The sequence below is a fragment of the Thunnus albacares genome, chromosome 1 (assembly GCF_914725855.1).
Source record: "Thunnus albacares chromosome 1, fThuAlb1.1, whole genome shotgun sequence".
Taxonomy (NCBI): domain Eukaryota; kingdom Metazoa; phylum Chordata; class Actinopteri; order Scombriformes; family Scombridae; genus Thunnus; species Thunnus albacares.
Window position 1 is genome coordinate 24,582,243 of NC_058106.1, and position 25,183 is coordinate 24,607,425.

The window sequence follows — 25,183 nt, forward strand, 5'->3', positions numbered from 1 at the left end:
CTTGATTTGACTAATTTGGAAGCTGAAACCTCATATTAGTTTTAAGTTAACTTTTTTGCACAGAAGGAGGACTGTGGGTTTTGTCCCCCATCACTTACATTGTGAGTACATTATGAAGGGATCTACTAATGGTCAGTATGAACAAGAAGAATGATTACAGCAAGAAAAAACATGTTTCAATGTTTATTTGAGCTCCTGACTATTGTTTTAGGATTTTTTAAAATTCTGACCCTATCCTTTAAACGATTGATTATGAAAATTGTCATTGATTAATCTTCTGTCAATTGATCAATTCATGTTTCATCTCTACACTCTATATAGTTCTCTGTATACTTGGTGTTTTTTCAGCATAGACAGATAGGAAACACAGGCTGGGACGTCATATGGTAAGCAGCATAACCACAAGGGAACCACAACACCCCCTGTTGCTTTTTCTCCTAACCACTGTTCTGGTTTGGTGAACCCAAATATTTGTTTTGACATTTAGACTCTTGATGGAGTTGCCTTTGTTCTGTACTATATATAGATGACATTTACAAACATAAGTTTCTAGTGTGATATTTGTGCGCTTTTTCTGGATCATGAGATGGTAAAAACTAATGAACCATTGTTTAAATCAAAGAAACTCCATTGGGAGGTTTTATAGGCTTGAGGGGGATGCATGATGACTAAAAGATCTAATGTCTTCAGGGTCAACGGTCTCAAAACCAATCAACCCTGAATGTCACAAGGTAAAGCAAGGATGGTTTCTGGGTCAATAGTCAACTTCAAGAACATCATTTAAAACTCTCCCTCAAAGTCAATAAAACTGTTTAAAAACCACTTTTAATAGTTTTTAATACATGATAACAAGAACACCTGACAATCCCTGTGAATGCACTTAATAAATCTATTCTTATTAAACCTTAATCTCAATTCTTATGGTTTGACCTTTTTGTATTTTATCCTTGTGACTGCTACCTTGAACGCTTTTCACACATGGAATATGTAACATTGCTGATTTATTCATCTTTTAAAGCTTTTTATCATTCAGTCAGGGGTGTCTTATGTAAATGTTCTGCTAAAAGCCGAAATTGTACTCTCCACATCTGCAAGTATATGAGAGGAAGCTGCAGAATAGCAGAGAGTTGAAAGATAGCCTCATGATATGAAGGAGGATGAGTGCTCTTAGTTTTCTCACAGTCTGCACCATTGATGGACTTTAAAACGTATTTTGCAGTTGTAGCATGAAGTAATGACCATCATGAACACAAGAGATGCTCACCCTGCTTCTCTCTAATTAATTCCTCAATACCTTTCCCATAAGTTACATAATTTATTTAATAGCAAATCCTACTCCCTACTGATATATTCCGCTTCTTCACACTGCAAGGGGGAAAAAATATTTTTATAGGCTGTTCTGACATGAGAAGAGTCTCATCAACAACTAAAAACTGGCTGATTAACAATATTTATGAAACTGATTTAATTTTCTTTATACATAAAAGATGATGATTAAGTTATTAATTTATTACAGTAATGTTAGAAGGCGGAACATGATTTGAATTAAGTGGGTGTGTGTGTATTTAACCTTGTACTGATGTGGTTTTTATGCTAATCTGACAGCATTCAAGTCCCACTTGTGTCATGTTAACTGAAATGTAATTAAATCCGACCTAGAAAGACTACCATTGTGATGTTAATGCCAGAGAGACTCAGGTATTTATTAAGACATGAGACCAACATGTAAAATTGTAAACACTTCGATGTAACAAGTCTTACATGTTTTCTTGTCACTCTTAAAACAAATAAAAGATATATGTACATTTTTACACAGTTTGTGGTGTAATGGACTGATTTGAGAATTAACTTTTTTCAATGAGTATACACATACTTTAGAAAAAAAAAAAATCTTAACAAGCTGAACTGAGTTACATCATCCCAAATCCAACACTGTTTTGTTTGCAGTCTGTAGGTGTTGGAAGTTCAGCAAATTTCATAATTTAGATATGAATAAAACATAAGAGTACAAAAACCTTTACATCTGGAAAGAAGGAAGCCACCTCTGACAAAAAAGGCATATTATAGTGAGTAGGCGTTTGGTGAAGTGGCGTTTCTCCTGTGAAGCGTGTCGATGGCAGCATCCTGCTCTGGAGGAAGATCGACACAACAGTGAAGAAATGAAATACAGGCAAATTGTAGAAGGGAAACCTGCATCAGAGTGTTCAAATCGATACACCATTCAAACGGGACCATGACTGCAAACACAGAAGAGATAACAACGCTGGAATAACTTCAGAGCAAGAGCATGAAAGCCCTCCAGAGTCCCATGCCAAGACTTAAATCTCATCGAAAACCAGCGGAAAGACCCGAAAATAGCTGTTCACAGTCGACTCCCAGCCAACTTGACTGAGCTAAACCAAATCTGTAAGGCAGAGAAAACCCCCAAATCTACAATATATGTGCTCAAGGGATTCAGATGCATCCGCTTAGATTCCCAATTAGAATTGCTGCAGAAGGCACTTCTTACGTGTTGGGACTGAAGATTGAAGTGTCAAGACTAATCTGTCACTTTTCTTCTACTGCATGTGTAACTTTATAGTGCCATATCAGACCGTGGTTTTACCTGTAAAAAGCTATAGAGAATGCAAAGAACTGCACCCCTTTAAAGAGCAAACCCTTCCACATTAGCTCACAATAACCTTCATGATAATATTTTTTGAGTCCTATTTGGTAATTTTACTGTATGTGATACATTACTCATGCCACTAAAAGGAAGTACAGACTGTGACATGAACACAAAAGTTATACTGTTGCTTTACATAGACATGTTTGTTCATTGTCGTGAATAAATAAGTGACAGTTACCCAAAGCTAATAGGCTAATGTAAATTAGCAAGCTATTAGATGAGGTTTGTGGCTAATGTAGACCAATAGTTTGTGAATACATTTAAAATAAGACATCAAGTCATCATTAACCTATTGTAGCATATTATATACATTTTAGTATAAAGAACTAAGTTTAGCAGAGGTTACATGTCAAGCAATAAACCACCAGTGTCTCATAATCTCCAACTAATCTTTCAATTAAATCCACCAGTGAAAAGGGGACAGAATGAAATATTCTGTTGTTCCAAGTGGCAATAGAAACGGGAGAGTGTTTGTAATATTTGTACAGATACAGTATATAAGTCATACATACAAAAACAGACTATGAGGTTAAGTGTAAATCAGATCTGAGATGAAGTGGAAAAGTAGCTCAAGTTTTTCCTGGACTGGTCACAGATGACAGAGGCAGCAGTACAGAGGGACCTGGGGATAGAGTCTTGCTCTGTGCTGTTTTTCAATCCTGTAGCCACCTCCTGTCTGACCTTTCCTGCCTGCGCCTCCAGGGGTGTCATGATCCCTCCCTGCAGAGGTGCAGCAGGTTTGTACCACATATCTGCCTGTCTTGTCCTGCAGGAAAGAAATGTGTAGCTCTAAGGATTTTTTAATGTGTAGAATAGAAAGTAAAGCAACACATCTGTTTGATAAACCACATTTATGAGGCATAAACTGAAAACATGCGTCTGTCAATTCATTTCAAGGAGATTGGGGCATTAGGATATGTGTGTCTTGAATGGTAAATGGTGTAAATAAGCTTTATTTAATAGGAAGGCCTGGCCATTTGTGGTGAAAAGCTGCATTTTATAAAACAGCTTCTTATAGCTAACATGTTAGCAAACACATGCCTACTTGACTTGAGTGCTGCCTTTGACACCATTGATCACTCCATCCTCATTAATTGACTAAATACATGTGTTGGTATCTCAGGGAAATCTCTAGAATGGTTTATGTCATATTTGTCGAATAGAAGTTTTTCTGTCTCTAGGGGTAACTATGTGTCCTCATCCACTCCGCTGCTATACGGGGTGCCCCAGGGGTCAATACTTGGTCCAATTCTTTTCTCTTTGTATATGCTGCCCTTGGGCCAGATAATCAGTCGCTTTGGTTGTATATCCTACCAGGAATCTTGGCGTTATATTTGACCATAAATTGAAATTTGAACACCATGTCAATAAAATGGTTCAATCCTGCTTTTTTCATCTTAGGAACATTGCAAAAATCAGACCATTACTGTCAGCCTCTGACCTAGAGCACATCATTCATGCCTTCATTTTTTTCCTGTCTCGATTACTGTAACGCCCTTTTCACTTGCCTTAGCTAAGCTGACCTGTCACGTCTTCAGCTTGTACAAAATGCAGCAGCTAGGTTAGTAACTAGGACTGGCCACAGATCCGACATCACTCCTGTTTTAGCCTCAATGCATTGGCTGCCAGTGAAGTTCAGGATTGATTTCAAGATTCTCTTAATCACTTATAAGGCCTTACACGGTTTAGCTCCTGCATATATATCCGAGCTACTAAGCCCGTATACTACCATGCATCACTTAGGTCTTCCAACCAGAACCTGTTGGCCGTGCCACGTGCCAAACTAAAAACCAAAGGCGACTGTGCTTTTGTTGCCCTGGCACCCAGACTTTGGAACAATCTCCCCACTTCCATCAGATCAGCTGAATCTGTTGACTGTTTCAAAAAACACCTAAAAACCTACTTTTTTAGAATGGCTTTCTCATAACATTTCATGAATTCAAGTGTGTGCTCTGGGTGATGACTGTATGCTTGCTGTGTTCGTATGTGTGAGATGTCTGTATGTGTTCTTGAATGTGTCTTTCATGGTTTTTGTGTCCTATTTTCTTTGTGTCCCAATGTCACTGTAAAGCACTTTGTAACCTGTGTTAAAAAAAGGTGCTATATAAATAAAGTTTTACTTACTTACTTACTTGCACATCCTGTGGAAACAAAGCAGTATCACTAAAATCTGTTTCCTCTGGTCCAAGTTTAATTTCACTTCTGTTTAATCCTACCCCCTTTTAGTGAATGAAACATTTTAAACCTCCAGTTTTTGTGTGCTGAATGTAGTTTGTCAACTCCTTTAGGCGAGAGGCACATCCAGATGCAACAGCTGATGCCACGATGTATATCGCTGCTGCACAGTGCTTCATCGTGGCAGAGCAAATGATGCACCTCATTATCAGACTCCTCATCATTAGTGGCAGCTAATTTTCTACAGTATCTATACTAAACTATTCAAATTAAAATTGTGCTATCATTTAAATGTCACAGTCTTGAATGAAGGCAGGTCCTCACTCATCATGTCAAAAAACAGAAGAAACGTATCAATGGACAGTACGGCGGATGTCAGGCAGATGTGATTATGCAACATGGAATGCTGCAGGTGCTGTTTGAGGTGTTTGTTTTCCATGAGGAGTTGGAGGAGGAATGACAGCTGTGAGCCTGTCAGGTCAGGTCAACCAAATAGGCATAAATGTTCTTCCTGAATCCTGATGGTGATGTAATGCTATTTGGAAGTTACTATTAAGTTTTTCAGATAGAACATACACAGAAGGTTAGAATTGGTGGAAATACTGTATATACTGTGAATCTCAAAAATGTGAACTGTGAACTATAAGGGAGCAACACTGTCCCTATGTAAAATGTGACACATCATTTTGCACCCTGGACAACCTTGTCCTGAACCGCGCACTCTGTGACTGTCAAATTTCCTCACTGGCAAACCACAATCTGTCAGAAATGGAAATCAAACCTTAAACACTGAGATGATGAACACTGGCACCTCCCAAGCATGTAAACACTATTCACCTACGACTGCGTCACCTCACACAAGGACAACACCATCCTGAAATTTGCTGACGTCACCACAGATCACTGGAGGTGACGAAACGACGTAGAGAAGAGAGGTGGCAAGTCTGGTGATATTGTGTGACAACAACAACCTCTCTCTCAACACAGATAAGACCAAGGAGATAATAGTGGACATGAGGAGGACCTCATCAACTGCTGACAATCCATGAGTAGGATAGGGTCAGCAGCCTTAAATTCCTGGTTGTCCACATCAGTAGCTGGTCAAGAAAGCACAGCAGTGGCTGTAGTTTCTAAGGAGATGGAGGAAATTCAGCATGTCACTGCGGATTCTCAGCAGCTTCTACAGTTACATCATAGAGGGAGTCTTGACCAGCTGCGTTGCTGTGTGGTATGGGAACAGCACTATGGACCACAAACACTACAGAGTGTGGTAAAGACTGCTGAGAAGATCGTCAGGGTGCCCCTACCATCTCTGCAGGACATCTACCACTGGAGAGTCCATAGAAGAGCCTGCAGCATCATCAAAGACTTCACTCACCCCCAATACAGGTTTTCACACCTGTGCCCTCTGGCAGGAGGTACAGAAACATGAAATGCAGGACCTCTAGGCTGAGGGACAGTCTTATCCTCAGGCCATCAGACTGATCAACAGATCCAATCCACTGCCCCTGCCCCAAACCTAACCCACCTCACCCCTGCCCCAATCCCCGCCCCCCTTCCATCTCCCTCCACCACACACAAACACACACACACACACACACACACACACACAGATGCACATACACACAGACACATGCACAGACATTTTGTCGCTTAGTACTACTCTACTGTATATTGTACATAGTGTTCTTCGGATATTTTATTTATATTCTTTGTATCTCTTCTGACATTTTATTATTTATTTTTCTTTTTTTTATATTCTTCATTTCTAGACCTTGTGTTTCTTTGATAAACAGCATTCAGAGTGGAAGGCAAAGGAAGAATTTCACTGCACAGGGAAACTTGTTTTAACTGTGCATATGACAAACGCTTTGACCTGATTTTATTTGACTTGACTTGACTTGACTTGAGGGTAAATGTTACTCTGTGAGACAATATTATCTGAAATATCCAACTTTGAAGAGTATCCTAAAGGGTTTAAGGTTTTTATAGTAACAGCGGGCAACATATGTGTGCCAAACAAACTAGTATACATAATTGAATAAAAAGAATAAAGACAAGTATTGCCAAGCACCTTTTGCATACTACATGTAACCTTCAGAATAGCTTTATATATATATATATATATATATATATATATATATATATATATATATATATATATATATATATATATATATATGTGTGTGTGTGTGTGTGTGTGTGTGTGTGTGTGTGTGTATGTCCTGGACCTTTACCTCCACCCCTTTACTTTTCATATGAATAAAGAATATAAACATATGCTGCTTTGGGGAAAGGCTTCAAAAGTGCATCTCCTTCTGGAGCTCCACAAGCTGTTGGCTCTTATTTGTATTTTTATAATCTATTTAACCATCAGTTTAATATGCCAGAGCACAATGTTAACTTCTATATCTAAATTCCAATTTTTCTTACATGTGCAGTAGTTAATTTGTGGCTCATATATATTTAAAATATTTCTCCTTCTGTATGCTTTGTTAAATTATAAATGAGTTATCCTTCAAATGCAAATTTAGCTTAAAGCACCACTTTCAACGCTACAATCTCAGGCAAATGTCACTTATAATATTTATGGTGGAGGCACTGGTATTATCAGAGGTGACCACTTGACCACATGTCATCGCATGTGGTTTGCTGATCCTGTTAAATATGAGAATGTTTTTCACCACACTGGCCACCAGTACATGTACTAATTACATAGTGGGTATCAGCGTTACCACACCATTTTTGTGTTTGATACATCACTGCACTTCAGACACATAAGAGCTGTGTAGCACCAAGATGAAGAGCTTACATTTGGACAATGCTTCTTACACCATCCCAGGCATTGGAGACAGGTTTTTTCTGTAACATCAAAAGTTTTCTTTTTGGACCTTAATAACAGTAATCTTGGAGGATAAACTTACAGCAGTGTAAGAGACTTGAGGACACAAGTACAGAAACCTGTGTTGTGAAGCTCAGACTCTGATAGTGTAGACCCAGATTTCACTTCTTTAATACAACAGGACCTCACAGACTCACATCTGATTGTCACCCCGTTGATTGAAACACCTGGCTCTAATTTCTCCTTCAAATGAATTGACAATCCCAGAGGTTCACATACTTTCGCCTAGCACAATTATGTAACACTGGATAATTTTCCTCAACAAATAAATTATCTAGTTTCAGGACTTTCAAGGAAATCTGATCATGTTTTAGGTCATATTTAAGCAGAAATAGAGCAAATTCTAAAGGATTCACAAATTTCAAGCACCACTGTATACCAAAGAAGATAAAATCCCCAAAGAAAATTAGTGCAATTTTGTGTAATTTGGTGCAAACTACATCTGGCCTGCTGTGTATGGGAAAAAAACAAACACTACAGTGGTGTGGTTGTGAAAAAGCCTTTAATGCATCTTCAGACTTGAACTCGCTTGAGTGCTGTGTGTTTGGGGTGCAGTGTGACTGAAGTATACAGCCCAGTGTCCTTCTGCAGATGGTTGTTATGAAAGCTGGTGAAGCCTCTGGCTATGGTAAGTCACAGGTGTGATGGAGGCAGACAGAGCCATAAACGACACACCACGCTGCCCAAACTGATTACTGCTGATGGGAGTGTGTATACATACAAAACACACAGAGGGCAGGGGATAAATACATCAGAATAAATCTTGACAGAGGTTCAATTTTTTCCACAACAAGTATACATTTTAAATTTGAGATTTATTTCAATATCTTTGACAAATACTTCTAAACAGTAAAGAAAAATTGCAGTAATGCCAATACAAAATGGGAAGAAAGAAAGAGAACAAATGAATGAACAGAGAAAAAATATGAAACCAAATGCAATATCAATTGTATTATTCCCATTGCAGCCCAAACGGGTTTCCCCAGATGTAAGCATGCACGTTATTGAAGATGACGTCCCGACAATGACTAAAACCTTAAAGGTAGCCATAACTTAGTGTGTTTCTTGATGATGTTAAGTATTTATGACTAAATAAATAACAATCATATCTAAAATTTGAAAAACAAGACAGCTTAAGTTATTATTTTTTGAGTGTTATTCAGAAACTCAGCTAGTCTGCTTCATCAATCATGGCTGTGTGGGTGTGGTTTGATTAGATTTGATTTACAGGGCTAGCAACACAAGTAAACAACCTCACATCTGTCATCACTTCTGATTCAAATGTTGCTAAATTAATGACCCACTGGAAGTGAAGAGATGGTGCATCTTGCAATTCCTTGTGAAGCGATTTGCTCGTGTCCCATAGAAAATGAATGGGGATGAACTTTGTATCATATTGCACCTCCTTCAGTGGGTCTTCACCATCATGGTTAGGGTTTTCCAACTACAGCTTGCCCACTTCAAACCAGTGTGAAAAGCAAGGATTCAAACAGAAATACAGAAATCTCTTGTGTGAAATAAGCAAAACAGTTCTAACAAACAGAAAAATTTTGTGTTTATGTTGGACTCCATCACTTATGGTAATGTAGGAATAACACCACATTTGAAATTAATATTAAGCACTCGTAAATTATACGGGGCACCACTCTTCACTTTGAAGAGACAATTTAAATGAATCAGTCTTATCTCTGAAAGTCATAAGTTCTGAATACAGGGACCTCCATCTCTGTTGTAAAGGAATACAATGAGAGATAAATCAAGACATTTATTGAACTACCAAGAGATAGGGATTTATGGGAACACTAAGCATATACCACATATATGCAACTACTATACTACATATATACAACTACATATATACAACAATGAATGCATGACAATGAATGAATTAATGAATGAATGTTATCAAAAACGAGTCAAAAGCGCAATGAGGGGCAATTATCTCTAAGTAAATCCAATAAAAATTTGACTTTGGATAGCCCTTTGTATCAACTCTGAGACAGAGGCATGGCAGATGGTTTTCCCACTGTTTCAGTGGTGATGAAGGGCTGATGATGAGGTGAATTTCCTGGAAAGTGCAGAGCAAAGCGAGGCACTCGGTGATCCTTGGGTTGCCAGGGTCGACAGCCAGATGAAAGCCGCTGCAGCAGGTTCAGTGACGCACTTTGGTTCACTGCTTCCCAGGAGGGTGAATACAGTCTCAGACTAGCTGAGGCTGCACAGCAGGGGTGTGTGTTCCAGTCTTGTTGCATTCAGTGGCAGGCCTCAGAGTTTGGATGCTGGTGCCCAAACTAACCAAAAGAGACCTTGGAAAAATCTTTGAAAGTTTAACTACAAATATATATATTCAAATGGCAAACAGCATGCAGTGACTAATGATACTTGGCTTGTGGCTTTTAGGCATCTTCCAGTTTTTCTTCTTAGTGAGAATTTCTTTTCTGGAGCTCTCAGGGAAAAATGAAAAAGACAACGTCTGAAATGCAACATGAGCCATAACGGCTGGCAAGGCAGAGAAAAAAAGCAGTGGGCAGCCATCAAGCAAAAACAAAAGAAGCCAAGCCAGATCCTTGGCACTCTTTTGAGTGAACACCTTGATTACTAATTAATGTGTTTGTATGTGGAGAAAACTGACCTTCAAATAAAAGGGAGATAATTTTATTCATATCGACTATCTGAAAATTACGCGCTCGCAAATTGGATACTTACTAATTTCTGTCATCAATGCCAATGTCATCAACACATCATGAAAACCAGTGAGAAAACACTGATTAACCAAATAAAATACAGAATAATATCAATAAACCTTCATTTTCTAATCTGTAATTAAATCTATTAAGAAAGCATTGTCCTAGAAATCAAACCATGGCTAAATAATACACACTGGTTAATATCAAATAAATCAAATGCAATGTTATAGAAAGTTGTTACTGAAATGGTCACAGATTTTGACCTTGCTACAACTTCAGGATAAATGGTTCTGAATACAACACAGATTAACATTGGTTAGACAAGACAAAATATGTATTTTTACACATTTTAGCAGGTATTTTCTAACTATTTTAGACAATTATTGTGAGTAAGAAGAGAGGACGAGAGAAAAACACACCCAGAGAGGAATGTGAGCTTCCCAGAATGTATTACTGTCGAGCAGGGAGGATAGTTAATGCAGTCTTTATCTGAAAAGAAAAACACAGTCATTAACTCCCATAACTGTCCAATTTATCCTCATGGCTGGTAGGGAAAGGCTGGGTTTTCAGTTCTGTTCTATGTCTTTTCTGACATCCTTCATGCCTCAGAGGTCACTGTGTGTATGCTCTTGCATCCACACAGACAGACTGTTAGACCGAAAGGAATCATAAGCTGACTGAGAAAATAGATTTTCAGTGCCTTTAACGGTTTAGGTAACTCAAGTAAAAGTTTGTTGTTCTCACATATATACTACATATTGTTTTAGGTCACATCTCTTTACAGTCAAAACTGAAGAGGATGAATATGCCAACACACCATTCCACTCTAAGCATGGCCCCATTTACAATTCTTGCTGTGGATACACTGCTTTTGTTTGATAAGATGATTGATGCTCTTGACTAAATATAATTTCAGTGGCTGGTACACAGTAAGCTTCTCTGTAGGTAGCAAGGCAAAAGTGCAAACATTACATTTCAGACACTTGCTTCTATTTTTAGCATTGTCCTACAGTTGTTCCCGGTTTTACATAACTCCCACTTTTGATAAAGTAAGCAAACACCCACTCACTCTCAGCCATGCAGTAAAGCCATATGGGACTTCAGCTCTCATTAGCCCAAGACAGCGTGAAACAAGTGAGCTGAAAGGCATCAGGGAAACCATCATTCAGGCAGTATTTACACTACAGATCTTAACATGTTAACCCAGCAACACACGTATCCATTCAAAGCAACATCTAATGAACTCTATGCCAAACACAACTATTTTTTTTCTATTTTCTTTTATATGTATGTGCTAATGTCCAGGTATAAATATACTCCTTTGAAAAACTTCAATTTAGATGTTATTGGGGTCCCCCCCCTTTTTTTGGTCAGATGTCTTCATGAGCCAGTTTGTGTACGATATTTTTTTTACTCCTTTATTATTTGTGCATTTACCTTATTTGTGCAATAAATAAATTTAAACTCAGACATACCTTATCTGGTTTAAACCTTTGTTAATTATTTTTTGGTCATTTAGAGGCAACGCAACAAGCTGTAAACACAAAGTTAATATGCTGTATCACCTAATATAACAAACCTGCAAACAATTGACCATTTACATATCTAGAAGATACAGAGCAACATTAGCATTCATTTGATGGAACAATCAATATTTACTGTTGTTTTAGCTCTGTTTTGGTCTCCACCAACTCCTGAGAGAAATATCTGGCTCCTTATCTGGTAAATGCTCCACTATGCTCACAGCTAGTTGCTAACTTTGTTTCTCTGTTGTTTTGTTGCTGAGCAAGTGGCGTACAGTTGGTTTCTAGAGCTTTTTGCTGAAAACTGCTGCCGGCTGTGGCTTGAAACAATGCTATGAGAGCAATGAAAGTGAACTAAAACAACAAAGTTTTGGCCAGAAAACCAAAACAATGAGCTGAAAGACACTAAAACGCTCCGTAAAGCTGAGGTGAACTTGCAGATTCAGGTGATAATTCTCTGTGTTCATCACTATGAGCCCTTTCACATGCAAGTCATTTGATCCATTGTTAATATAAAAATATTATTTATAGCAGATTTAAAGATGATTATACAGAGAAAACTAAATGCTAATTAGTAAGAAGGTGCTCAATAGTTAATTGCAGTGTTTATTTTTTGTTACCTGATTTTTTTTAGTTCATCAATAACAAATTTGGTAGATAGATTAATGTACAATAATACATATTTAAACCTTTAAAAGTATTTAAGCTTCTTGCTGGAATCACTGGTGGTGATTGTGTCAAGAGTGATAACTTTTGTGTCATTATACCACCTTCTTCAAACACAGTAAAACCTCTGATAAATATTGCAGAGCTGCCTCTTTGCTTCAAGACAAGCTGCAGTAACAAGAACAAAGTTTATTGAGGATACTTTGGATGAAATGTGCAGATGGGTGTATTTATAGAGGACATTGTCAGCTGGGACTCCAGGTAGACCTGACACCAGACCAACAGTCTATGCTTGACTGAGGCTTGGGCTGCTGGGCAGGTGGCATCGCTGGCACCAGACTGTGATTATGGGTGAATAATCTAGTTGACATATCTGCAAGGTGTGGGACTGAGCAAGTTGGATGGAGGGTGATGGAGCTGGTGTTATTGGACTCCCAGAGGAGCTTCTGCTTTTCTCCTCTAGAAGTTAGAAGCGTTCTATGTGAGCCGGGAGAGGTAGCCTGCATGGGCAGTCAGTTACAATATTTAATCACGCCAACACCAATTCTCCCTGCACTCAAGGCAAAGCACTTCAGCAGTGAAATGATTGACATATAAAATATTTATGAGTGAGAAATTTTAAAGTAGGAAATGCGGCAAACAGAGAAGTACGTCATTTTGCAGAGGTTTGGAAAGGAAATTACATTTAAGAGGAGGCAGGCAATCAGCTGATGTCAAGGACTGATTATCCCTCTAGTGGTTGAGTGAACAGGTTAATTATAACTTCAATATAGCAATCCATGTGATAACTGTAGAAGGAAGTCAATACATGTCCTCTCAGTGGAAAAACATAGAGACAGGCAACAGCAGTGCCCTACAATGAATGTACGGTTAGTTAGCTAGGTTGTTATTTGTAATACCAAACTCACATGGCTCATTCCATATGGGATTACAAGACACTACTATAAATATATAACATCAAAAATATAACTGACATACAACACACTGATAAGTAACACACAAAAATCATCAATATATACATATACATATATACTTGTAAACAATAATAACAAATTTACGTACAAAATATAATCAGTATTTCTATATGAAAATGGTGCACATGTATGTACCTGTATGTAAAAGCGATCTCTCATAATGACGAACTCTGTAGTTGTCCTCAGCTCTACGGACACAGACGGACATAGCAAGGCATGATGTCACCCATTGGTTTCCATTAGAGCCAGTTTGAAGCACAGAGTTGCTGCTTCCATTCGGTGCCATCTTTTCTGTTTGGAGCCAGGATCTTCCAAATAAGGAGTCTGGAAACATGCCCCGCTAACTCAGACCGAAGCTAAGGCCAACATACCAGGAATACCGAACGGTGCACACTTGGGATAACGTAACATCCGCCCCAGTGCAAGTCCCGGAGCTGGGGAGAGCAGCAGGTAAGCCAACTGTCAATCACAGTTGTCAATCAACGCTCACACAGCAGGCATCAAAGCTAATATTCATCTTTATATCTTATTAATGGAGCACTAATTTCCAAAATGGCTGCCAGCACACTTATTAGAGGGCCTGGATTTAGTGATTGAGACCATAATGACTTGTTGGAAAAATTTATTGACTCTATTGTCAGTGGTATTGCACTTTAAGGGACTTTCGACTTCAGTTTCAAGCTGTGGTTATTGCTGCTTGTCTAGGGACATAGGTCTGAAGAGTTTTATAGCGTCTTTTAGCACATTGTTTTGGTTATACAACCTGCAACTCTACCGAGAAGTTGGTGGAGACCAAAAACAGAGCCAAAAGGAGAGTGAATTTTGGGCTTTTGTTAATCAGGTGACCTGAGACACAACCGAAATGAATGGTAATGTTGCTCTATGCCTGCTGAATGTGTACATAAGCATCTGTAAGCTAACACGTTCACCATATCAACTTAAAAAGTGATAACATGTCAGTGTTGTGTTTGCAACTTATTTCTGCTACCCCCAAGGGGCTGAAATCAGTTAATGCAGGTCTAAATGTCTTTTATGCAAATGGACAACTTCAACTTAAAAAAAAATGTTTTTATCTCATTAAATTGAATATGGCATGGTTACTAGTACAAGGGACGGTAGAAAACAAAATATTGTGATTTTCATTTAGATGGCACATTTATCAAATCCACTCTTTTACTTTTAGACTGGAATACCGTTATGTTTCAACAATGAGAAGTGAAATACCAGATCTCAACTCGGCACATAAAGCTATTTGCTTCTAAGTCAAAATATATAGACTAATTATTGCTCCTTACCATATTCGTATTTCATTATCCTAAATGGAAGGAGTATTGGTTTAATCCATATGTCATTAGCCTCTCGTTTTTTTACTCTCAGCAAAAACAGTTAATCTTAATAAACAGGTTTTGATCTTTCCTCGGAGTCTTACACCTGAGGTTAATTAATTGAAAGATCTTAATTTTCTAACAGCAGAACTGGGTTGTATTAAGGGTATCCCCAGTTGTTCAGTATCACTTTACAAATTATTTTGACTCCTGTGAACTAGAAGTAGACGTGGCTTGTTGTTACCCCTGTGGAAGGAACACAGCATCGCTCCCAAATCCAGCCCTCCCTATCACCCCTCTCAGCCATCTCTGCCTTTGCCCTTTCCTCTGTTGAGCCAAAAACAGACACCAGCCACAGGTGGTCTCTGTGCTTTATTGGTTCTGACACACATCTCTTGCCTTAAGAGCTTAGAGAGACAATTAAAAATTCATTAGGACAATGAGATGAGAGAGGAAAAAAAGAAATAGGACAGACAACAATACATAACCTTGCTGAGGCTCCAAAGTGCTCTGACCTATCGTCTACAATGTCTCTTGCTGGCGGCATTATTGTGCATATGTGTGTCTGTGTGGTTGTAGTGCAATTATAGAGATACAGAGTCTATCTAATATAGAAAACAAGGCTGCCCTGCTATTACCCTAAAAATCCCACAACAGAGGGACATTTATTTATGCAACAGTTTTGTTTAGAGCCCAGAAATTCACAGCTGCTGCGGATTTCAACCATATTCAGTTGTAAATTTGTATGCTCCTCAAAGCATCTGGTCTCTGTACAGTACATTTACCTCGTGATCCAAGGCATTTAAACACATTCAAATGATTCTGACTAGCAAATAACCATTGTCCCTGGTTTTTGTTTTACTTGCAAATCAGTCTGTCCACGACTCACTTATGAGGGACTGTATTTGTGTTTTATCTTTTCTACATTACACTACATTTTTGATCACATTCCCACTACTGTTTTCAGTCACAAGTGGTCACACATGACATTAAATTAACCACAATTTTAAACACATTGATACAACACAGTCTTTTCTACATGGCCTGAGAGGTAAATCCAACAATTCCTGTTCGGAAGACTTAAGTGACCCTCTGTGCAGGGACAGTAATGATAATGGTGGTAATGTAAGTTGGAACCTGACTATTCAGAGTGCAGGAAGTGATTTTTAAGTGAATTCTGAATTTGCCAGCATAAAGACTTCAAAATGAGTCTAATGAGGGACATTTTGGAAGACCTGGCATGGCAGATGAATGATGCATAAAGTCAGATGGCAGGGACACAGAAAATAAAATTTTAATGTCAATCAAATTGCAACTTCACAAACTCAACAGCAGATCCTCCATCATCTTTGATGCAACTGAAATAAATTTCTTTTTCAGCTTAAAACATGCTGTTCAGCCTGTCAAGTTCTGTCTAGACAGTAACAAAAGTCAACATAAAAAACAACTACAGAGAGACTTTGATGCTTTAACACAAATCCCTCGACGAGCATGGGGGCAGTTTATAACATGATATGTCTTGGAAAGATGCCACCTCCCTGCAGCAAAATTCACAGTGGCAATGTATGAAATGCTTTGGAGAGTAACAGATGTAATATTAGATACAAAGATTCATCAGACTGTTAATGTAAGCATATAATCTTTTGGTTCATGAGTTTGTACTGCAAATACAAATCAGGCTGTTCAGATTAATATGCAATGATTAATGATATGGTGTATAAGTGACACATAAGGTTATTCGTCACATAAATCATATATCCATATATGCCACTGGACTCCTCTCCACTCTCTCTTTCACTCTCTGTCTCTCTTTTCTGCTTTCTCTCTGACCATCACACGTTTTTCAGTGTTGGACTCGGTCACATGTGCAGGCAAGTGTCAGATCATTTATTTCATGGTGGGACTGGAGGTGGAGTACGCTTTTATCACATTGCTGCTGACATTAGCCGTCAGCCTCTCGCCCCTTCCATCACGCTCTTTAATGTCTACTCAAATTGCAAGATCACTCTCGAAATGGCGTGATTGTGAAAGACAAACTCATCTCTCATCTCTGCAAACACACACATGCACACGCTACTCAAATTAGAGTTTGGGTCACTAGGTTTCAAGATCCAGTCTGTGTCTATAGGCTTTAGGTTTGCTATTTTAGGTATTTCAGTGTAGAGATGAGACAGCACACCAGACCTCACTCTGTATTCTTACCTGCATGCTATCACAGATTCCTCGAAGATCCAGGTACCCTCTTGTGTTTCTGTGGCTCCTTTCCCCGTCCCACATTACATAACATGACAGATTTGATGCCAGTGGGATGAAGATGGTAATACTAGAATACTAAATGGTAAAATGCTTAAGTGGTTTTCCAGTAGCTCATGTAACTGCTGAGGCTGTGAATATTACAGCAGAGAGCTGAGTGCATTACTGTCACACTGAACCACATTAAACTCACAAATGAAAATGTTCCCAAACACATTTATTATTACCAAATCTGATTCAATCACCATTGATGAATTATGCACTACTGATACAACTCTGTACAGTGATTCAATATCAGCACAATAATAGTCACTTATTTTCTTACACAGAACCAACGATGATTAAGATGCTGTAGATTTCAAACTTTTCCATGACTGTAACAACTTTCTAAAACTAGAAAAATAATGACAAGTTTTGCTGCAAAACGCAAAATGGCTATTTGTTTGTACATGTAAGATATTCACTCATTCAGTAAAAGTTTGCACGTAACATGTTAACATATTAGATTTGTTTTCTTCCTGTTGACCATTTAAATTCCCTGATGTTGTTATTGGGTCAACCTGCAGTACATCACAGCACCCTTAACATCAACAGATACCTTCATGTCTACTAGATTGTCAATCAGTTGGCTTTAAAGGACCAGTGTGTAAGATTTGGGGGGATCTATTGGCAGAAATGGAATATAATACTCATAGGTATGTTTTAATTAGTGTACAATCACCTGAAAATAAGAATTGTTGTGTTTTCGTTACCTTAGAGGGGAGGAGCTCACAGCTAGATGCCACTAAATCCTACACACTGGTCCTTTAAAGGAATAGATTTGGGAAATAGGCTTATTCACTTTATTGCCAAGAGTTAGGTGAGATGATCAATCACTCATATCAGCATGTTAAATACTGTATTGATCCAAATATGACCAAAAAGTGGGGGTCGTATTGTTTTCCATGACTTAAGAATTCAAAACATTAGATGTTCTTTTTGAGTGGAGAGTATCAAAGTAACACCAGCTCTTAAAGAGTGTTGAGTTGTGGGTGGTTTGTGGCCTCAGTGTTGACAGGCTAGCAAGTTTCTTGATTTCTTAGCAAGTCTCTTAGACTTAGTGAGCCCTTAAAGTGTTTAGGAATCCCAGTTTGACCTACTGGAGGTTCTGATAGCTCATGTAACATGTTTTGTTGCCACTTTTTAAATAAACTCTTGACAAGTGTCTCCCAATGTCTTTACTGCAGAATCAGACAGAGGACTGAATATTCTGTCAAGCTGCCAAAAATCACCTGTCAGTGAATGTGGTGATATAAAACAAAATGCTGACAATTGGGGAAGATCATTAGCATTGCTTCAAGAGCATGACAGGAGAGAATATAAGTATTTGACTGAAAGGCAAGCTACACAAAATGTGGGACACTTTCTCATTCACTGGATGGGGGTGGGGTGGGGGTCATCTTATAATCAGGGTCATCTTATATTTGGTCCGGTACAGTGTGAAGTTACAACCAGGAGTTGGTTAGCTTATCTTAGCATAAAGACTGGAGACTCCAAGAAGTGACTGCACTACACTTTGGTTTTGTACAGGTGAAACAAATGAGATATAACATCTTAATTAGTGAGGTTTAGAGGTGCTGGTAGGTGGACTTTGTTACCTTTGGTCAGAGCTTGGCTAGCTGTTTCCCCTTGTTTCCAGTCTTGTCTATGCAAAGCTAAGCTAACCGTCTCCTGGTTGTAACTTCATATTTAGTGGCCAATAAAGCAAATAAGCCTATTTCCCAAAATATCAAACTATTCTTTTAATGGGCACTTCATGGTAAAGAGAACAAAACTGTTTTTTAATTGTCTTTTACTATCACATCAATGGAACTATGAGAATAAAGTGTGTAGACTTAGGTAATAAATCTGGAAACATTTCAGAGCTGTAACGGAGAGAAAAGCATCATCTATATTGAGTTTAATAATTTTCCCTTTTTTGTTCATTCTGTTGCTGAATTATTACCATATCAGATGTCTGTCAATTATGACAGAAATACATGAATAATTAATCAATGATCATAAATGAAAATATAGCCATTTTATGTTGTAAAATGCTCTTCAACCTCATTCATAGATATTTCATATTGTCAACTTGTACAATACAGAATTCTGAACAATACACAAGACTTATACCTGACACACTGATGAGATCATCTTATGTTACAAATAGATTATACCCTGAAAAGGTTGGCCGGCACAGTATGAGGGTCTGCTATTATTATAATGCTTTTTTATACTAAACTCTGTGTCATCCCAATCACTTAGTCTACAATGATTTCGTAAATATACAGGTAATTCTTTCATTCACATTTGCCTTGACAAAAATAACCATTATTATAAAATGCTAAAAATAAAGGCTGTACCAATTTAACATTGTTTGACACATGGCACAATGCAAATGACCAACCTTATAACTGATAAAGTGCATTTCGGATACTTGAGGCAGATTGAAATTAGATGCTGAGTAAAATGAATGTAACAACACAGAATCAAATCCCTGGTATGGACTTTTCCCATTACCTAAACCTTTGAAATGCACAGCATTTCAAAGAGGAGGCAATAGATTGATTTCTTAACACAAACTGAAATTAAAAAAGAAAACATTAACTGCATGGTTATTGGGGGTATCAGTGCAGCTCCTGGAGATGGGTCCAGTTCCTGAAATTATTGAAAGGCCCTTAAAAGCCCCTGATGTAAAGCCTCAGGAAAGAGGTTTGACGATAGAGAAAGGTGAGACAAGAAGACCAGAGGAGAGGGTGTGTCTTGTTGTGGCAGTAGTGTAGCGACAGAACCTGCAGTTTGTTCCTTCAAGACCCACACTATGTGTGCTTGGCCGAGCTTGAAAAATGTAATTATCATGCCATGCATAGATATAGGTTTGCTTGTCCAGAGACAATTGTAGATGGAGGTCAAACGTTAAAGTCTGGGTTGGATTTTGATTTGGTAAACATGGAGCAAGGGCCAGGAAACAGTTAGACTAGCCTAGCATAATGAGTGGAAACCGAGGGAAACAGCTAGCCAAGGTCTGTCTGAAGATAGTAAAATCCACCTACAAGCACCTCTAAAGCTCACTAATTAACACATTACTTTTTATTAGTTTAATTCATACAAAAACTGAAGTGTAAAAGCAACAATTTGCAGTTTTATGGGAGTTTGGTGCCAGACTATTTGTCAGCCATGACCAATAACTTCCTGTAAATCCCCCCCAGCCACAACCACAACTTTTCTTCTTTTTTTTTTTTGCACAGATTAAACAAACGAGATATAAGATCAATAAATTAGTGAGCTATAGAGGTTCTGGTAGGAGGATTTTGTTACTTTTGGACAGAGTGCAGCTTGCTATTTCCCTGTGTTTCCAGTCTTTCTGCTAAGCTAAGCTAACTGGTTCCAGCTACAAATTTACCATACATGATATGAGAGTGGCACCAATCTTGTCGTCTACAGTAACTCTCTGCAAGAAAGCAAACGAGCGCATTTCCCAAAATGTCAAACTATTCTTTTTAAGACAAATTTACTGGACCAAAACCACAAAACATATGCTTGTGGGTTTTGAATTCACGTATCTTTCAGGTCTTCTCACCATGTGGAGGGGACTGGTCTCGCAGAAAGAGCAAGGTCACACCCTTCCTAAAACGGTGGTCCCTGACACTATAGATGATCACGTTACAGCAACTGTTTCCTGTTAGGATCCAGAAGGCAATGAAGGAAAAGTTACACCAGGTGTATCCCACCACACTCCCAAGCACAAACACTGCAATGGGAGAGAAGGATGCTGTGAAGGCAAACGTTAATATGCCAATTGTCTTAGCAGCTTTGATATCTGAAAAGGAGGGTCTGTGGGAGCACCCTCCCCCTCCTCCTCCCCCGCCATCACTCAGACTGCCCTCAGAGAGGAGTTTGCGTTTTCGGGAGTACCGTCTGATGCTAGTGAAAGACATGATATTAACTGCTAATGTGCCACCAAGAAGCGTGAAGTCAAATGCTGGAAATAACAGCAAAATGTTGGCATCAGGTGGCAGCTGGCTTCCAAACAATAATGGGGTGTAGTTACACATACGACTGCACTCATTGTACTCCAAAGTGAAGTTACTGCTAAAGATGAGGGGTGCAAGTGCCAGCAGGAAGCTAGCAGCCCAGGAGAGCAGAATGAGGAGCAGAGTTCGTCTTCGTGTCACCAAGGCGTCCTTGTGGAGTGGCCGTAGTATGGCCACACTTCGCTCCACTGTCATGAGGAAGATGGTGCTGATGGAGACAAAGGTGCATCCAGCAAACACGGGGCCAATCAGCATGCAGGGCTGCCAAGGGCTCACTAGTCCACCCAGAGAGGAAGTGGAGGCCGGGGAAGTAGAACTACCTTGGTACCAAATGGGAGGTGTGCTGGTTACCATCAGAGAGATCTCGGTGTAGACGGAGAAAGGGACCACAAGGACACCCACCATCATGTCTGCTATGGCCAGAGACACTGTGAAGGAGAGAGAAATAGGCTGTTTTCATATAGATATACCTTTAGGTCTTTCAGAAATGAAAAGGTGCAGTATTGTGAACATTTTTAAAACAGTAAAAAAAAGAAGCTTGTCATTTCAATTTTTGTGTAAAACACAAGACTGTGTAAAACTGTTTTTTACTCACCAAAGAAAAATAAGTAACATATAAAACAAGTAACATGGTACAAATGTGATAACAATATACCACATAATGAGTGCATTTACATGCACATTAGTATCCTGGTTCTGGATAGGTTTTAAAGTATCCTGATTATGTTTTGGTCTCAGAAACTTGGATGCAATACCTGGAGTACTTCAATAGAAACCAGGATACTGCTGCATGTAAACACCTTATCAGGTTTCTGAACATTCTTTGTAGGTACAAAACATAGTGGCTAAGATGGTGAGAAATAAAGACACAACTGCACACAGACGATCAGAAACCTGGGTACTGTTAGAATAATGTATGCATGAATAACCAGGTTTCTCATGTTTCATGTAAATGCCGTAATAAAAACCAGGATAAAACTCAACCAGAATACTAGTGCAAACCCAGTCAATTGCCAAGATCTTCTTAGATCCTTTTCATTAGACTTTTGAAGGTGTTGGTAAATTATTACTCATTTTCAAAATTATGCCTGAATTCCCACAGGAAAGAAAATTTCTGCTGCTGGTTATCACTTTGTAATACAGGACCATATCAACTTTTATTTACACATGGCAGGGTAGTTCAAATAATTTTCTCAAATGAAAAGCTGAAATTAAAAAATTGCTGCTACCAACATGCACTGGGTGGTAAAATTTACCTTTCAGGTATCCCTGTGGTGTTCTGGACTGCCTCGTCTGCACAAAGACAGTGAGAGTGACCACATTCCCAACCACGATGGCAAAAGCCAGGCTGACCATGAACACCACTGTTAAGGTGCGATTGAGAAACCCACAGCAACAGACAGTACAGAGAGGGGCCAGAGACCGGCCTGATCCAAGCTCTGCCTGAGTAGCTGCAGTCAGGTTGAATAGACAGTCTGTAGTCGCCAGCAGAACTGCTGTACTCCCAGGAACACTGGTGTTGGGAATCAGAGCAGTCATGGCCCAGGATAGACTGGTTTTCCCTTTGTGATGTGTGGTTGGGCCGCTTACGAAACCATATCCAGGGCTGTCAAACTATTCTGTTGACAAATGAAAAGACACAGTGTTAAATGTCTGTTAAATAATCTGTCCTAACCAATCCAAACCTGAATCCTCAGCTATAGAAGTAAAACAATGGCATCAACTAAGTGAAACTCAGACAGTCAGAAGGAAAGTCACTCTTGTCACACAGTGATGTTCACACCCTGGCCATCACACATTTCAGCTACTAAGTTTGCAGTCATAAAGTCCCCCTGGACAAAACAACACCTTTAAATATCCATCATTCCAACCGGCATTAATGTTTTAATTAGTTCTAAAATTAAAAAAAAACAAACAGTGGAGGACATTGCAAGTAAAAAATTGCGTATTTAACATGTCATACAAAAGTATGAGCATTATCTCTGCAGTTTTTAAATTTCCAGGTAATGAACCCCTTGTTTTACTCTTACAAATGTTGAATTGTGCAAATATTTCCAACAAATGGAGCTTTAAACATTCATTGTGAAAAGAGAGAAAAATAACCTTGAGTGATTACCTCATCACCAGTAACTCAAGCAGACATTTGGAGCTGAAGTGAAAAGCAAACCTTAAGTCCAAGTATTCAACTATTACTGACTTTCACTTCAAAAATAGCATGATTTTGTTTCAGGTTGGACTGTGATTGGCTAGCTGCATCACTGCATTGCACCAATGAAAAAAAGAACATGGTTTAACTAGCCTAACTTTTTTGGAAGTAGGGGACTCAGTGACGGTTGATGCTTTAACTTGTGGTCTTCAATGTGTTTCAAACTGAATTCATTCTTTAAAATCTTGCTTGATAACCTTTTTTTCCAGCCAGAAAAGTGTCCCTTCCAATATATTTGATAGCAGTCAGTCATGTGATGTGGCTAGTTATTAAAGATTCATGCTTGTATCTGAAATATTAACCTGTATCATCTGCATAATAATGAACAAAAGGATTTTGGTACATTGATGATGGGCTTTTAACTTTCAAAAGCCACCAATATCAGCCCACAATGAAGAACATCTTTTCTTTGTAAATCCAACTCTAGCATACACCCAGCTGCCAATCAAAATGTTGTTGCATGTGCATTTCATGACTGTACATTGATTATCTCCCAGACATTCCTCAGACACTGAGTCGATTGACAGAAAATTAATCTGCAACTATTTTGACTGTTGAATAATTGTTTTAGTCATTTTTCAAGCAAAGAATGCCAAATCTTTGCTGGTTGCAGCTTATCAAATGTGAGGATATGAAGCTTTTCTGTGTCATATGTGATAGTAAATTAAATATTTTTGGATTTTGTATTGTTGGTCAGACAAAGCAAAGCATACGAAGACGTTGCCATGGTCAAACGACATTTTATAGACAAAACGATTAATCCATAACGAAAATTGTACAGTTTTACAGTAACAGTGTGTCATATATCAGGTCAAGCACATAATCCAATAATGTAGAGAGGGTGTGGAGAGAAAAAAACATGTAAAGAACTGAAAACACTAAAGTATATGCAGTGTTTTAAGACAGTGATGTAATGTGTTGATGTTGCTGTTCATACTAATGTTTTGGACAAAAGACTGGATTCTCTTAGATTATACAATCTTTCGTGCAAACAAAAGGTAAAGTAGCCTTTTAAACGACATTGTCAAGCAGAGCACAGACTGTGATTTTTTTTTACTTGTGTGTCCAGGCTACATGCTGTTCTTGTGCCCTAACGCTGTTGGAAGCACCTCGATGCTGTCAGTACCCATGCAGAAAGTCTAAGTTCAGTACCAAATGTCTCTCTCAGCTGACAACCAGATACATGAGTCCTTCAATCATTTATGCTGTTCACTGGGCTGGAGAGCAGGAAGGTACACACATCCAAGAAAACAAAGGGTAACAGGAATGGACATATTCAGACCACAGCAAAATCCCATGTTCTTACTCTAGCTTTAGGCACAGAGACAGTCAACGAAACGTCACAGCAGTGTAACTTAAACTATTATCAGTGGTGAATTAACATCACAATAATGAAAGGGTTCAAGAGGAGCAGGAATAAAAAAACACTTTTGGGTGTGCTTTCTGTTACCAGCATATTGTTCAGGATTTAATGAAGACTCAGAGGAATTACATATGAAAGGACCGTAAAGCTCGTGTGCCCTCATTACTCGCTCACATACATTTGATTCATTTGAACTTTATTGTCAATTTTCCCTCCACAAATGAGATACAAAGACATGGATGGTAAAAACTCATGGGAATTATCTGTACAGAAAAGCTTTTCAAATTCTGTTCTAATAAAAATATGTAACAGGGGTTAGATAAAGTACATAACCTTCCTTGTTACTGTATCATATTCATATGCAGAGATGACAATCAAACGGCTAC

The 25,183-nt window shown here is 38.6% G+C and overlaps 1 protein-coding gene across 1 annotated transcript; it reads right to left on the bottom strand.

The window, feature by feature from the left end:
• Positions 1-19,641: 19,641 nt before the first annotated feature.
• LOC122988471 (trace amine-associated receptor 13c-like) lies at positions 19,642-22,774 on the bottom strand. The gene is made up of 2 exons (XM_044360794.1): positions 22,485-22,774; positions 19,642-21,656 (listed from the first exon to the last, which is right to left on the bottom strand). The coding sequence occupies exons 1-2, from the start codon at positions 22,765-22,767 to the stop codon at positions 20,761-20,763; spliced, it is 1,179 nt and encodes a 392-aa protein (XP_044216729.1). The 5' UTR covers positions 22,768-22,774; the 3' UTR covers positions 19,642-20,760.
• Between the last annotated feature and the right edge of the window lie 2,409 nt (positions 22,775-25,183).